This window comes from Peromyscus maniculatus, chromosome 1 (assembly GCF_049852395.1).
Source record: "Peromyscus maniculatus bairdii isolate BWxNUB_F1_BW_parent chromosome 1, HU_Pman_BW_mat_3.1, whole genome shotgun sequence".
Classification (NCBI taxonomy): domain Eukaryota; kingdom Metazoa; phylum Chordata; class Mammalia; order Rodentia; family Cricetidae; genus Peromyscus; species Peromyscus maniculatus.
In genome coordinates this window covers 101,255,960-101,272,842 of record NC_134852.1, presented here as the reverse complement: position 1 = coordinate 101,272,842, position 16,883 = coordinate 101,255,960, and the positions used below count along the sequence as shown (strand labels likewise).

At 37.5% G+C, this 16,883-nt stretch overlaps 1 protein-coding gene across 21 annotated transcripts in view; it reads right to left on the bottom strand.

Annotated features, from left to right (window-relative positions):
- Nucleotides 1-4,119: 4,119 nt before the first annotated feature.
- Picalm (phosphatidylinositol binding clathrin assembly protein) overlaps nt 4,120-16,883 on the bottom strand; it is a 91,374-nt gene continuing 78,610 nt past the window's right edge. For 6 of the 21 annotated variants that reach the window (XM_042279188.2, XM_042279189.2, XM_042279190.2 and 3 more), the window contains 4 exons: nt 14,582-14,641; nt 13,466-13,570; nt 6,845-6,946; nt 4,120-5,473 (listed from right to left, as the gene is read on the bottom strand). In XM_042279188.2, coding sequence (XP_042135122.1) covers nt 6,854-6,946; nt 13,466-13,570; nt 14,582-14,641 — 258 coding nt within the window. In that variant the 3' untranslated portion in view covers nt 4,120-5,473; nt 6,845-6,853. Of the gene's footprint in view, nt 5,474-6,844; nt 6,947-13,465; nt 13,571-14,581; nt 14,642-16,172; nt 16,197-16,883 lie in introns of all 21 variants that reach the window. The other 15 variants (XM_042279174.2, XM_042279180.2, XM_042279216.2 and 12 more) reach the window with 3 other exon arrangements.

Genomic DNA, 16,883 nt, shown 5'->3' with positions numbered 1-16,883 from the left:
GAAAACCAAAATAAGGATATATGAACAGGAAAAAACACAACTATTTTCAATAAAAGGAAAAAATTGAAAAAAAAAGTCTGAAACAATAAAATAATGTGGATGGATGAGTGGAGTGAAAGGTCTGCTTCTCTGTTGATTAAATGATAAACAATCTTGCTTGCTTAAGGATGCTGGGCCAGTATTCTCATGTGTGGTGAAGACCAAACCTCCTTGAGGGGGGTGGGGGGTGGGAAGCACTTTTCTTCCCTTTAGTTGGTCTGGATACCAGGAAAATAACTCAGAATCTGGAATGGAAGCAGAACCTGCCACACCTTCCACCATAGTCTGGCACACTTAACACACATACTAGTACTGTACATATGGTCCCCTGGGAGAGCTTTTCTAAGTAGCATATATCCTATTTATTGTCATCCTATCCTCTGAAATATATTACTTGTGTGTTATAATATACAGTATAATTCAAGTCCTCTACCCCAACTACCACCTGTAGATGATTTCTTAGAGTAAATTTCTAAAAATGGAGTTAGCATTCTTAAACTTTCTGACAACTATTGCTGATGCTCATCCAAAATGGTGGTAGTAGCTGAGAAGCCTGTGTAAGAAAGCTGTGAATTCACTGTGAACTAGGGATGGGACAGCATGCAGAATGTTCTGCCAACAAGGTGGCTTTCTTAAAATAACTGCATAAATTACGACAAAGGAAGGCACTTGAAAGCAAGGACATGAAGGGAATGCTGGCATGTCTACATAATCTCTGTGGGAAAGACAACAGGCCTAAGAGGAACATTCTTGGCTCTTTTCACACTACCAAAGATGGTAAGACATATTACTAGGTGTATTCCTCTCTGTACTTGTTTACTTAAGATAACTGTAAACATCGTCTCATTTTGCTTGTGTTAATAAAAATCGAGGGGCTGGAGAGATGGCTCAGCATCAGTTGCTCTCCCATAGGACCCTAGCTTGATTCCCAGCACCCACAAGGCAGCTCACTACTGTCTGTTCCTTTCTCCAGGGGATCTGATGCCATCTACTGGATTCTGCAGGAACTACATACACAGACCTATGAGCAGGCAAAACATCCATACATATGAAATAAATAAAAACTAAAGTTCTTTGTTTGCACTACTCTTGAGCTAGAGTGCCTGGATTCTCCTAGTTATCACAACATCATATCTTTGGCCAATTCCTTTGATCTTTGGAGACATAGCCTTGTTGGTTTCAGGATCAGGTCATCAAGTAGTTGTCTGGATACGCTCAGCCTTAGTATGTTATTATTCTCTCCACTCCCACAAAACTATCCTATTTAATAAGCGAAGGACCCTTTCATTTAATAAGCGAAGGACCCTTTCATTTAATAAGCGAAGGACCCTTTCATACACCGGTGTATTATACAGTGGTCATGAAAAGGCCCAGAGAAACACCATCGGGGTTCAGGGTGAAAACTCAACAGTGAGGAGGAGTGTGATAGTGTATGTCTGTAATCCCAACACTCAAGAGGCTGAGGCCCAAAGATCTCTAAGACACTGACCAGCCTGTACTATTTAGTGAGACACAACATGAAACACAAAAAGCTCAGTCAGTGAGTTTACACTAAATACCACAGAATAGGACAGTAAGCCAAGTACCAGGCACCACAATAGTTCTCAACAGGCTTTGTGAAATTTTAGCTCCTGGTGACCATCATTATGAAAACCAAGCAATGTGTTTAGTTATTCATGACCCTACGTCAGAGCAGGTTGCTTCTTGGGACCTCTCAGTCGACTCCATCCTATTGCAGCTTGTCTTTCCATGCTTGAAACTACCCCAGGAATTTAATCAACTAAAGGCTTTGCAGTTCAGGACAAAACTGATCAGGGATGCAGACTTAGTGGCAAGCCAGTCATTTAGCTAGTGCCAGTATGGTGTGCATGATGCTTCCATATAATGCTCTTGGAAGGAGGAAATGAACTTTCTGGACAATCTGAAGTCCAGCTGAATGGAGCACAGAACAGCCAAGTGTCCCAGTCAGAACGAAGCTAGAACGAAGCTAGGCAGTGTATCTGAGTGGAGTAGGCCCAATATGGCCAAGGTTGGCTACCAAGGTAAATCTCATATTTCAAAACCATCTTCCAAATTTGCTGGTGAATGGGATGCAGCTCAGAGGAAGAGTGCATGTGGAGAGCCTGGGTTTGATGTCTAGCACCAAAATTTAAAACTATATACAATATCTAGAAAACTTTATTTTAACCTGAGCTTAGCAAGAAATGGTTTCTCCAAAGTATTCTAACTGCACATTTTTCTATTTGCCTACAGTCAGCTTACTTAGTTGTCTCAAGACAGCTGTGATTTGTCCTAAAAGAAATGGAGGGGGCTGGAGAGATGGCGCCACAGTTAAGAGCACAGCACTGGCTGCTCTTCCAGAGGATCTGGGTTCAATTCTTAGCACCCACATGGTGGTTCACAATCACTTGCAATTTCATTTCCTGGGGAACTGATGCCCTCTTTTGGCTTTTGTGGACACCAGGCAGGCATGTGATACACAGAGTACTTGCAGGTAAAATACCCATACACAAAAAAATTTAAAAAAAAAAAATGTCCTAGAAGGAAGCTTCCAGTTTTTGACAATATGCTGTTTCATACAGTACAAAAACTATAGCTATATTCTGTGAAGCTGAAGATTATCAATATAATGTAAGGCCTAGATATAAAATCTCATAGCCAGTGGTTAAAAGATGTCTTTCACATAATCAGAAGCATAAAGCTAATTTACAAAATAATTTGGAACAGGTATATTTGTACTCCACGATTATCAACTTGCTAACTAGGTAGTAAAATGTGTGGGGAATGCACTTTTTTTTTTAAGTTGATATGGTGGTTTGAATGAGAATGCCCCCAGAGGCTCCCATGTTTAAATACTTGGTCCCCAATTAGTGGAACTATTAGGCAAGGATTAGGAAGTGTGACCTTGCTGAAGGTGTATCACTGGGGATGGGCTCTGAGGGATCCCCGTTAGGGATCACACTCTACCTCCTGCTTGTGGGTCAAGATATAAGCTCTCAGCTACTTCTCCAACACCATGCCTGCCCGTTGCCATGATCCTGCCATGACAGTCTAGGACTCTGATCCTCTGAAATTGCAAGGCCCTAATAAACCCTTTCTTTTAGAAGTTGCTCTTGTCATGGTGTCTTATCACAGCAACAGAAAAGTAACTAAGACAATTGATTTACTTTCCTCCTTGTATTTTGATTCAAGTTGTCATTATCAGGTTTATATTCCTCCCCATCAACAATATCAGAAGGGAAGGAAGCAGGAAATGAGCTTCCTAGAAGATCAACAGTCTAGACCAAGGGATATGATTCCCATTTCAGTTCTGAATTAATGACAGCAAGTCAATGGACCATGCCATTAATTACCCGACTCTTCCACCTGCTAATTTAACACCCTGGACAAATTGATTTTGTTTTCTATCCCTAAAACAGACTGAATGTGAGTAACTCCTATCCAGCAGCGTCCAAAAGTATTGGGAGAATAAAATGGAAGTGGTTATAAAGCACTTCTCATGCAGAAACACACTATCAAAATAATGTCATGAAAGAAGTCACATACCTTAACATACCCTATCAAAATACCAAGAGATCAATCAAAACTTACTATTTAAAGGGCTCTAACTTAAAATACAATTTCTCAGTTTATATGGAAACATTTTAATAATAACAAGGCACATTGGCTAAAGACTATAATTTTTCCAACCACAGAAAACATTTAACAGTACAAAGCTTTTAATCTCTTTTTGATGAACTCTGATTCCTGGTTATTACTCAATATGCTACATAATACAAATATTCTTAGCATACATAATCTTATGCATTAAAGAGTATTTCTTCCTTAACTTACCTGACTGAAGCATCAGATCAGAAAGTTACAAATGAACAGTAAGTAGTTCAGTTTCTAAGTGAGTCCAGATGGTAACAAGAATTCAAACATAATTCTTTTTGGATGTTTAAATAAAACAAACTTTACATTTTATTAAACCACCAGATATAACCACTTGGATATAATTTTATTAGCAAAAAAAATGATATAGATAATAAAAAATGAAAGGAAAAAGGAGAATGCACCTCAAACCAGAATACCATAACATGTTTTGTGGAAGCTGCATTTTATTTGAAAATCCACCCATTTGCTAACATACATTTTAATATTGTAAACAAAAATAGAATCTGCAGAGACAATGCAACAAGTATGCTTAACTCATGTACAGAATTGCTTTCCTACAATGAACTGTCCTTCTTAAGGCCCCTCTCAACCCAAGCGTTAAGATGTATTTACAGAAAGCACCGATCAACAGTGCAGTTTAATTCTTCATTAACTAAACTCTTGGCTAGACACTGAATTTAAAGATACTATCTCCCCTTATTTAAAAGGTACATGATCATAACAATGGCACACGCCAAATAAAAAGTTAAAGGACTTTTGCTCCCCTCCCTTCCCCATAACATCTCCTAAAGTTTTACTGAAAAGAAGGAAAGTCTTGAAGTGAAAGCAATTCCTCACATTCATTTTGGAAAGGCCCTAATGTCAAATGGAAAATAATGACATGCCAAGCACAAAGCAGTAAAGATCCTTCCCAATGCACTAATGCTGAATTTTAAATGTAGTGCTTTTCCTAGTCAGTGAACTGTTCCCTTGCAAAATCCTAGGCACAGAATTGACTATAAGGATTAATGCATTTATAATGCTTCCCTAAATCCCATAGAGACTGAGAATTCTTAAGAGATTCAGACCTATGGTTTTGCCTTAAAATATTTAGTGCTCCGTATGTCAGCTGAAAAGCATTCTGAATCAGATTCATTCTTGTGGATAAAATCAAACATACTGTGAACATCCATACTCATTTTTATTAAGGAGGTTTGATATAATATTAATGTTATGTAAAATTGATAATCATAAATAAATACAAATACTTAAGGAATGTCTACTGCAAACTGAATATAAATTTTTTAAAAAAGAAAAGTTAACTTCAATTATGATTTCTGTATTTGTGAGGACTGGAGAAAGAAATATAACGCATAATTAAAAATTATGATTTTGATCCCCCAGTAAGTCCTGTTGAATTATGGTGAAGGACACAACTCTTCTCTCCAGGCAGCTTTTTCAAACACAAACTCCACACTTTCCAAGTATGGGCTTTTCTTGGTTGGTTACAGATTATGGGTATTAATAGGAGTTGAAAGAACTGAAGTGTTAGTCACCAAAAAGGCAGATCTTAGTCTTAACTCATGGCAATCCTTGGCTTTATAAATGGTATTGACAACGCTCTCCTATAAACTAGTCCCATCCCTGCCGTGGCCTTCATGGGTTACTGGAGCGCTCTAATGGAGGAAGAGTTTCAGAGACATCAGTCTGGATTTTGCTGGAAGTAAGGAGTCGCCACGTGCGAACTTGTGTTCTTGGAATAATTCCATTCTCTTCCATCTAGTTACATAAACTGTATCTGGAAAAAAAAAAAGTGGTGGTCTAAGTTAATTCACAATATTATAGGATACATTATCACAGATTAAAAACACTTTGTGCCTTTACCATTCAACCAGCCTAAAAATGTTTACATGCTTATCAGAGATCCTGATGGCAAAAGTCTCACCAGCTTCCTAAGTGCCAGCACTCGGTCCATGGACCAGACTGTAGGAACTTCTAATTATCTTCCTAACTACTTAAAGCAGGAAGGAGTGGAGGTGATGGGAGAAGACCAATAAACTATTTTTCCTTAAGTTAAAAAATATTTATCCATAAGCACAAATGCCCCATGTAACTCATTTGGGAAAGCAAAATGTAAAATACTTTTTAAATATACACAATTAGAGAATAAAATCAAAAGTAGTGTTGCACTGATTCAATTCTTTACTAATATAATTAAAAATCTGAAGTATCTATAAAGGAACACTCTTCAGTCAGGGGTCACTGGTCACTCAGAAACACCTCACTCATTTCTCTTCAACTGCCAATGTTCAGCTAAAACTGAGGTGTGTGCCAGCCAAATAAAAGTACAGACTGCCAAAGATCTAGATGGGAAATGTAAACTGGGGCTAGAGCATCAAGAACAAATTAAACTGTCTTCTAGAAGATATAGGTGGTGTGGATCATATACAGAGATCCTTGTAGTCAAAGCTTAAGTATTCATTTGCCCTTAAAAAACAAGCTGGGAGGCAGAGGCAGATGGATCTCTGTGAGTTTGAGGCCAGCCTGGTCTACAGAGTTCCAGGATAGTCAGAATTACACAGACAGGGAGACCCTGTCTTTAAAAAAAAAAAAAAAAAAAAAAAAAAAAAAAAAAAAAAGATCAAAACCAAAACACCAAACCAAACCCAAACAAAAAAATTGCATTTATAAGTTACTATCTTAAACAAAAGGAACACATAAAATGCAACTCTCTAATGAAATTACATAAATGAATTTTTATCATTAGCCATAGCTGTTACATTAAGACTAAAGCTACTCCTAACCAAGAATGCACTGTTTAAAAGTGGGGCACTCTCTACAGTTCTCTTAGGACTGACCCAAACACCTCATTTTTAACAGTGATATTTGATTACACCCATCAGCTGTGAGCAGTGGATGCTTCTGTGTTAAGATGATCCCCTGATCTCACACATTTAACTATGATAAGCTATGTTCCAAAGGTGTTTTCTTCTTTTGTCCCATCTCGAACTATTTTATTCTTCACATAAAGAACAGAAGGGGGGGGGCAGCTGGGGCACAGAGGGAAGCAGACTCCTTTAAATAAAGAAGGAGAAGTGTGCACGGTGTTGAGTGTTGGCAATCTTTGATTAAGTATTCACGTCCCCATCTCCCCCACACACAGCAATACCTAAGTGACTTATAAGAAGTCCTCCAGAGAAAGCTCTGCAAAGGGGTCCTTTCCTGCAGCTCTGTGAGGACTGTGCCTGGAGGGGCTGGATGCTGCCGACAGCTGGGGGAAAGAAGACAGAGACAGGGGAGAAAAAGATCTCAGAATGACAGAACATGAGAGCAGAAAGTGTAATGAAGGAAGAGGTGGTTTTTGTTTTGTCACCTTTAATAAATTAAAGGCAGCTTTTGCAGAAAATGGGATTATTTAAAATGCTATTAAATGTCAAGTTAAAAGATATCCAATGGCATGTGTTTTCCAGAAAACAAATGTGTGCCTCTGAAACATGAAATGAAAGTCTTTTATCCATAAAAGCTGATATAAACTGACCTACAGTCAAGACTTTTAGTGGGGGTGGGGGGAGAGAAAGGGAGTGGGCAGTACAGGAGACAGGATGCATAACTGTGATTTAAAAAAAAAAGGTGAAGTTGTTTTCCTATGTTCAGACATCTGTCCAGTTGTCCAAACTGACCTCAGTTCAGATTCCACATTTCCAAATGCAATTATCACTTTCTACCTTCTTCCCTCAGGGCTCTCTCTCTCTCTCTCCTTAACAGGCTTTACCTCCTGCTTTTCTATCTGGACACCCTGAAACAGATGTAAACACTGTGGGAACTAAGCATAGAAAGCTCAGAGTAAGGGGTCCAGGCAAGGTCTCTGCTTGTTCCAGTCTAAGTTGGTTTGACTTTCAGAATTTGCCCCATCTTTTAAACTGAAGATGAAGTTGACCACTGCACCAAGTATCATTATCTTTACTCCCAGAGAAAAGACAGTTTTTCTGGACAATTTAGATGTTACTCTGTGTGTGTGCACACACACCATATCCAAGCGTTTTACCAAGCTGCCTTATGAGTATTTTAAACCCAACATAAACTGCTTTTAGTTTGGAAGAAACTTTTATCGGCTTCTCCCTCACTACAGGATCATAGAGCTTGCAAGCAAAGGACCATTATGAGAAGAACTAGTTTTAGGGAATGTCAGTTAAGTATTAAATTAAAACTGACTAAGTATAAAACAACTTCCATTCATATTTCCAACACTTAAAGTATATAAAGAATTTTAAGTCACAAAAAAACTCTTCGATGCTTCAAAAATTATTTCATCTCTTTTTAAGTTTTGCTTCTTTGTTTTTGTTTTAAAAAGCACCATAAAGAATGATTGGTCAATGAATTTCTGCAAATATTACCTCGCCAGTATAAGCAATTTGCCATTTAGGGCACTATGACCAACTTACAAATTTGAAAATCATCCTTTGTTATTTTGGCCATCAAGATTTTCCCAATCCACGTATTGTTTCAGAAATACACGTTCAAAGACAGTAAGAAGAGACGGTGGGAAGGATAATGAACTTGCATAGGCTGCTATAGATGGGAGGATGGGGCAACATGTCTGCTCTGACTAGAGCTCTTGATACCAGTCACTCTAAGCACCACTTAGGGGCAGAGGAAAGTGAAACCTAACTGGAAAGATGCCCCAACCTTCTCCCTGGAGCCCCCCTGAATGGATGACTATCCAGAAAAGCATGATTTCAAATACTCATTAATCACTGAGATAAAAGGTGCAAACATTCATGCTTATTTCCATTCTTAACTTCACTTACAAACAGATTTTCCTTTTCAAGTTAAAACAAACCTGCTCCTTGTATACCGCATTTAAATGGCAACTCTCCTATGAGAGCCCCACACTAAAATGTCTTTTTAAATCATGTTTTCATGAAGGCAGCAATGTAAAGAGCTGATAGCACCAGGAGGAAATGTCCCTGAAGAATACAGAAGAGACATTACCATTCTCAATACATGAGCATGCTACCAATCTTACGAGTTTTACAATGTTGAAAGGGTTCAATTTCCCTTGGGGAAAAAGTATGGTCTTATCACAAACTCCTTCCAGTCTTTTAAAGTGGTAAGACATGCACTGGTGAGTCTTATGTGTATACTCAGTAAAATTACATATTTGAGGCCATCAATGATTCAGTATCTATCTCTACACCAAGTTTCTTAGCACTTTCCCCCTAAACCAGGCAAAACCACACCCCAGAGTGGTCTGGCTGCTACACTACTCCAGGGCCTGGGCCATCCAAGTGGCCATAAGCACCTACTCCCATCTCTTCCCATCACTAGCAGAAAGCGCAGATAAAGCCTTCCCTGGTGGGAAAGTAGTCAGATGGAGGGGTAAAGAAGAACAAGAACAGGACATGCCGCCTACAGTACTGCTCAAAGAAAGCACCAAGAAGAAAAGGGACGGTGGGGCAAGGACACTCCAGAGAGTTAAGATGCAGTGGGACTCTTAAGTCTGAAGAAGCTGCCCGAGAGAACGTGCTGACCCTTTTATTCATCATTCTTTGAGTAAATTAAAGAACCTAGTTTCAAAAGAGCTAAGGAACACACACCAAAAAAGCATAGTTAATATATTGCAGAAAGGAATTTTTAAAAACTCAACTTGTCAGAATTAATCACAAAATCAAATTTAGAAGCTGGCATAAAATAATACCATTACAGAAAGGTGTAACAGAATTCTAACAGAAAATGCCCTGGCCCTCTTTTCCAAGTGGCATTCTCTATCCTGGAATAAAGTGCTGAAGAGTTAGCAGAGCCATGAGTCAATTCAAATCAAAGTGATTTATCTCATTACTAAAGGCCACTGTACTGCTCCAACACACATTCAGTCTTTTTCGTTTATAGGAAAATGAAACACTGCCAGGAGCAGCATATGAACAAAAATTCTAAGATTTCTAAGTAATTGATGATGACAGCTCTTAACCAAGATTCCTCTACCACTCGAATCACTCTTGAGAATACATGAGTGGTGAGATGGCTCAGCAGGTCAAAACCATTGCTGCCAAGGCTGAAAACCGTGTTTGTCCCCAGAATCCATGTAAAGGTGGACAGAGAGCTGATGCCACAGGCTGGCCACAAGGTTATCCTCTGACCTCCATACACCTGGCACAGCACACACCCCCATTCCCACGCACATATACATAACAATACATTTTAGTAAAAATATAACATTTCCAGAAAGCGTTTTGCTTCAAAATAGAGTTGTCTGGTTTTCTTTCCTTCCTTGGTTATAGAATGCTTACTGGAGAAAGAGTAGTGAAATCATAATTAACAAAAGACAAAGAAATACTTTAAAATATCTTTTAAAATATACTTTAAGGAGCTGACAAGTTAAACTCTGAAAACTGCAGGTTAGAACAAAAAAAATAACAGCAGGCTCGAAGGGCCAGGCTCCAAACAGTCTTCTGAGAGGCTGAGGGGCTGGCTTGTAAAACCCAGCTACTCACTCAGAATCACACAAGGATCCTAATTTTCAGGTCAGCCGGGGACACATAGTGGGACTCTGTCTCAAAATCCACAAATTAACTTGAAAAGGGGGTTGAAGAGCATGGCTCAGTGACAGAAGGAGAGCCTGGGTTCAATCTCCAGCACCACAAAAAGTTTATGAGAACAAAATTTAATGCTAAGACACTAGCAGCTTTGTACCTAAAGTTCTTAAGGAAAATCTGGGCTCAGCGCCACTGCTTGTAATCAACGGTAGAGGCAAGAAGATCAGAAATTCAAAGGCAAACATGGGTACAAAATGAACTCTAGGTCAGGGAAGGCTACTGTGAGACCCCCTTCACAAGAACAAAGCAAACAAACAAAACCAAAAATAGATACATAGAACTAAGAAAACAGCTTACATTTAGATTCTCCAGTCACTACAAAGACTGGATAGTAAGTCTTAATGCTATACACCCACTCTGACTTTTCTATAAAAAACAAAGACAGGAACTCAAGAGAAAACTGGGTGTAGTTTCTTGACTTGGAATGACTCACCAGGGATTTATAGAAAGATGAAGTGAACTGAATTCTGGCTCATTCACAAAATGGGGTTTGGAATACCAAAGCCCAATACTTGTACCCATGTTTATGGTTGTCATAAAGGTTAAGTGGTCATAAACACTCTGCATACTGCCTGGCACAAACCACTAGCTCAAATATGAGTTCATTCATCCCTAGCACCTACCATCAAACATTGACCTATGCTTGTGCAAGGCTCCCATCAAGTCACTGCATCTGTATGTCTCTTGGTCTTCTGTTAGATTTGTAGCACTCCATCTCTCTGAGAAAAGCTCACTCTATGAATCATCATTCACTTGTGCTTCCAAATGGCACTCACCTTTAGGTTCCTCAGGCGAAGGCAACATTATTTTACTTCTCTTGTTCAGTAATCAGCAGTGACTTACATATTATGACCATTTTAAAATGTATTAAAATGTTTTGTCGATAAAACACTTTGTATAAAATGGCCTCCAAATTCAGATAAGAGGAAATTAGAACTTCTCTAATTTGAAAATTTACCAGTCTAATTTTTTAATTTTGATATCTAATGTTTACTAATGTAGGAATATATTATTCAACCTACAGAATTATGGTGGGTATGTGCTGGTTACTGTTTGAATGTATGACACCTCTCACCTCTCTCACCTCTCTCTCTCTTTCTCTCTCTCTCTCTCTCTCTCTCTCTCTCTCTCTCTCTCTCTCTCTCTCTCTCTCACACACACACACACACACACACACACACACACCAAAACAAAACAAAAAACCCCACGAGAATATAATATGAAGGGCAGAGAGACCATGGACCCACTGTCATATAACATCATTTGTCTAGTTCATGAAGTTGGAACCTTCAAAACCTCTGAAAGAGTCCTGCATTTTGATACTAATAATTACATCCATTCCCCGTGTCACCCTGTTCCTTCCTTTCATAGTGCTGGAGATAAAACCCAGGCAGGGTCTTGTGAGTGCTAGGTAAGTTTTGTACCAGAGCTGTCCCCTCAGCCCATGTGCAAAGCCTAAAAGCAAAGTGTTATTGTTTCCTTTCAGACACTTACTTAACTGATGTCAGACTTGCAAATACAACAACAAAACCCATAAGCCATTTTGCTCCTTTTAGCCATATCCACCTTAAGCAAAATTAGCAGTACTCCCAAAACAAAAACAAATGACAATAATAAAAAAGCAGCAGCAGCAGCTTAGCTAACAAAGGAACCAACAAAACTTTTATAATATTCTTATTTTTAAAGTTAAACACCTATTCAATTTTGTGTATAAACAAAGGATGAACCAACACGAGTTCCTCATTAAGAAGTGATGATACTATGGAAGCACAACAACCTTTGCCACCATAAAAAAGCTTCAACAACCTCTAAAACCATTATCATGTCAATACTCATTAAAAGAAAACTGACACCAGGGTAACTGTCTTCCTACTTAATTGACATATTACCTACACATGGCAAACAATGAATTTACAAGCTATTCGTCAACAATGAACATTCTAATTTATATAAAACATTAGTAAAATGTATTTAAAGTACAAGTTTAAAAAGGATATAATTAACAGACTCTGGAACAAACACAGAAAGATGGAAAAAATAAAACCTGAGGATCCAGCATTTTCTGCATAAACATCTGGGAAAATGCAAATGTTAGATATAAAATAAAGATCTTCATACACCTCTCTAAGTGTAGTAAGTGAAAATCTCTAGAAGGTACTGAATGATGAACATGCACCCAAACAAAGAAAAGGGGTGGAAGTTGGCTAGGAAGCAGCTCAGCAGCATACGTGAGGACACGGATCAATGACTTCATTACCTAAAATGGACTATGTATGAAACGGTCTCCTATCCATCATGGTCTGTCTATCAAATAGAGACTAGATTCAAAGTAAATATACACATCTTTATAACCCTGTATGTCCTAATAAGCCTACTAAGTATGTGTATTAGAAAAGGACTACACGCTATCAAATATTCTGTTTTCAAATAAGCTTCAAAATTACAGTCTACCAACCTTTTGACATTGGACACCATTTAGGAAATCAAGGAGTACATTAACAATTCTATGCAATGAGCAGAGCCACACATAAGGAGAGGCTACCCTTCACTTCAAAAGACACTTATCTCACAGCTCTACAATAAACATAATCCAGACTGCTCTAATATGCTTCTCCCTCCGAGAAAGGATAAAATTAAGACATTTAGAGTAACCATCAGGGAGAGCATTAGAAGCATTTTATAAAGTAAGTCTCTCCTTTAAAGAACCTAAGTCACACAGCCTTTCCAGGGGCTCTTCCCTACTGTTTTGGTTTGCTTTAGTATAACTCTGAGTGACAAAAAGTTACCTAATGAAAAAAATAACAGCCAAACTTTCTGTAGGCTTTCTAAGAGTCTGCAAACATCCCAAGAGCAACACTTAGAGCAAACCCCAAGCCATCAGCTACAAGCTCATGCTCTGAGGCAATGGGTTTGAGGGTCTAAATGCAAGAATCAAAATAAACAAGGTTCCTCAGCTTTGGAACAACCACAAGCATGAAGTTATAAGAAGTTCCCACTATATTACCTGTAATCTACTTGTCAATTTCCTGCAATTAATCAATATACTGAAAAGTTCTTGCATCAGGAAGATATAAAGCAAGTAATATCCATGACAAAAGGGAGAGTTTGATTAACTTCTTTCTGGAGTTGTATGACAGAAACTGTTAGTGTTACAGAGCCCTTCCAAATCAAACAATAGTTATGCATATCATTAATACCTGTGCTCCTGATACAGGGCCAAAGGGATTTGGTGGTCTCATGACAGGCTGGCTGTATATTAAGGTTGGCTGTGTCATTACAGGCACGCTTCCCATCTGAGGAGGCTAAAAAAGAATAGTATGAAGTTAAGAAATAATGACTCACATTTATTGCTGTGGAAGAAGAAAACAAGAAAGCCAGCAGGAGTGAAAGGTGAACAGTACCTCTGCTCTGGCTAAAAGGACAAATTATTCTGCATTCAAGGAAGACTGCTATCTACAAATTTCCTAGTACTACTTTCATATAAAGTCTTTAAAAAAAGTACCAAATAAAGCCTAACTTTTTCTATCTAATAAATTTGCCAATCTTAAAAACTTTATTGTAGTATAACAAAGAAATATTGACCAAAAAGGGAAAAAAAAAAAAATGAGTAGGAAGAGGAAAGAGTGGAGGAGGTGATGGCGGAGGAAAAAGCTTCAACTATCCAGATTTTTCTACATCTATATACAGAGAAAACTGCACGCTCTATGTCTAAACATTAATATATTTCAGAGGAAGCCCATTGCCTTTGTAATCAAATCAAATTTTATGCCACTATGCAAATGATCATAAATGGCTGATTTTGTGTGTATGTGCATATGTGTAGGTGAGCATGCATATTCATGTATGTATAGGTACAAGCACACACGTGGAGACCAGAGGTTAATCACATGTCACTGAGGATAACAGAATACAGATTTGTGAGAATGGTGACTGGTTCAAAGACTGGTTTTGTACTCCAACAATCACGGTCAGAGTAAAATCATCCCAGCCTATACCCCACTAAATTTACCCCTATACAATTCTACAGTATTAAGGTGGTATCATCTCACCAAATCGTACCAAAATAGCTTGGAGTTAACACTAACAGTTAAGTAAATTTGTAATGAAAAACAACATGCACAGCAAAGTTATAAGGGGAAAAATAACAATATCTATTTTACAACTATTCTAAAAAATACTTATAGAAGCAATGGCTAGGTTCTGGGTCCAGTAGTATCTACAAGGCATTAAAAAAAAAAATCTAAGAATATAATAAATCATATTAGAAATAAATTACTCCATTTCCGAAACGTTGTATTTAGAAACATACTTACAATTCCATATCCTATCATGCCTGTTGGTGTAGTAGCAGGATAGGCCATTACAGGGGGTGCCTGACATGGCAAAAAGAAAAAGTAAACAAGGAAATGTTAATTCCTACATGGCATGAGTTTAAAGGATTGTCAGATTTCTATTTAGAACAAATTGCTAAGACAGCTATGATTAAGTGACACTTGTGGTTACTGGTAACTGTCAATTAATATACTCAATGAGAAATAAAATCTCAAAATTAGCAGAAAAGCGATTTGTTAAGGGAAAAAAACACTTAAACTTTGACTCAACAGTAGTCTAAGATCATAACCTACTTTACAGCTTTCAAAGATCTTTCCACAGAGCACCTGCCTGCTCTGTTTGAGACCCTGGATTCTATCCCCAGCTCCACCAAGGTAAGCAAACAAATAAAAAAGTCTCCAAGTATTTAAAAATATCCAAAGATCCAAAATTTAAAGTTTATCATTCTCATAAAAATATTTGAGTTCCAGGACAGCCAGGGCTACACATTCTGTCTCAAAAAACAAATAAACAAGCAACAACAACAAAATGTTTATCAATTAAAAGATAATATGGACTTTTTCTTAGTGTATTTCTTTAGTATTGGAAGGAAAAAAAGAAGGAAAAAAAAAAAACCCAAAGATTCCACATCAGTTAGTAACCTGATATTCAAAAAATAAGTTTCTAAGGATCTTGTTCATGGTTGTCAAAGAACCATAGGAAGATCTCAAAGTGCCTCCGAGTGACTATTCCTATTATCACAACATTCATGTATGTAACTGTATGTTAGCTTCCTAATTTGTTCTACAACTATCCATTACTTAAAAGGAACAATCAAGTTCTAAGTTTGTATTTTAATGAGGTCTTCTTGTTCTACTTCTTTAACTGATGACTTGTAAATATACAATCTAGAAACAAACTGTTTTAGATATGGCTGCTGTCTTAACAATATTTCCTGCGTATCACTCTTAAAAGACTAAAACTGAATACAGGTGAAAGACCAATAACATAGTTAAAATATGCTTGAAAACATGAAATTATACAGCAATTTGAACATATGCATGAAGTTAAATGAAGCATAACTTTAAAAAATAACACTAACAAGTGAAGTTTAGTATTTAGGCGAGCATGTAGGGCGTATTGGTCTCTCCCTACTTCAAAACCAAGATCTACAAGAGCAGTAAGACAAACTGCCAAGTACAGCAGAAGCCTGTAAGATTACATGCAACTGTTATTTCAAACATTACCACAATCAACATTTCCCTTCATTCAAAAGTGATCAAGTGCATGGTGGCAGCACAGATACACACACAGACACCCAGCCATCTGGCAGCAAATGGCGGAATATTAAGCAAGAAAGAAAAACTGTATTTCCCATGCCACCATCAGAATCAATTCTGCAACACACCCATGAAAATCAGTAAATGCTAGGAAGAATTTCTGGCACACTGAAAATTGGATGTGAAAACAAGGACTAGCTGGAAGGTTATGAGATTCTGCTGCAGCGGTGGTTAATAGCATGCCAATTTATTGCCAAATAAAAAAGAAAAAGAAAAAGAAAAAAAGAAGAAGGGCTAGTTTTTGGTCACTTACGTATTGTGGAAAATGCATGCCATTCTGTTTTTCCCAGGGAGAACAATTACATAATGCAATAACACTGGATTAGAGCAAGTACTTACACAACAAAATACACAGAGAGCATTTTAGTTTACATGTACATTCACTACCTAAAATTCCGGGTATTTCTATATCTAATGAAAGAACATCTATTACCAAACACTATCAAGGTTGACAAGGGGAACAGACTTTTAGCTACCTCCCACTATAGACACAATGATTTACTAATTACAAACATCATTAAAACATAAAATATACCAGTGATGTCAGTAAGGAAAATTCAAGTTCATTCTCAAATAGGGTGACATCATATATCTACCACTAGGGTGGGGATTACCAATGTAAAGAGTTTGTGGCATAACAAATATTTAAATAAAATAAATGATTTTGTTTTAAAATTAAAAATTAAAAACCTTGACAGTGTTTAAAGAATTAATTAAAAGGTTAGAAATGTAAAGTAACACCATAAGCAGCAGTTTATTCTTAGTGAATCACATCACAGGTCTCACATGTTAGCCATCAAAAAAAAAATATAAAATACACACAAATATTTTAAACAAATATCTTAAGATATGACACACACTACCATATACAACACACTGTTATCTTGCCAACTTACATACAAATGCTAGATGGTTAGGTGTTTATTACATTCTAGTAGTCAATATTAAGGCAAATGCTATTCAA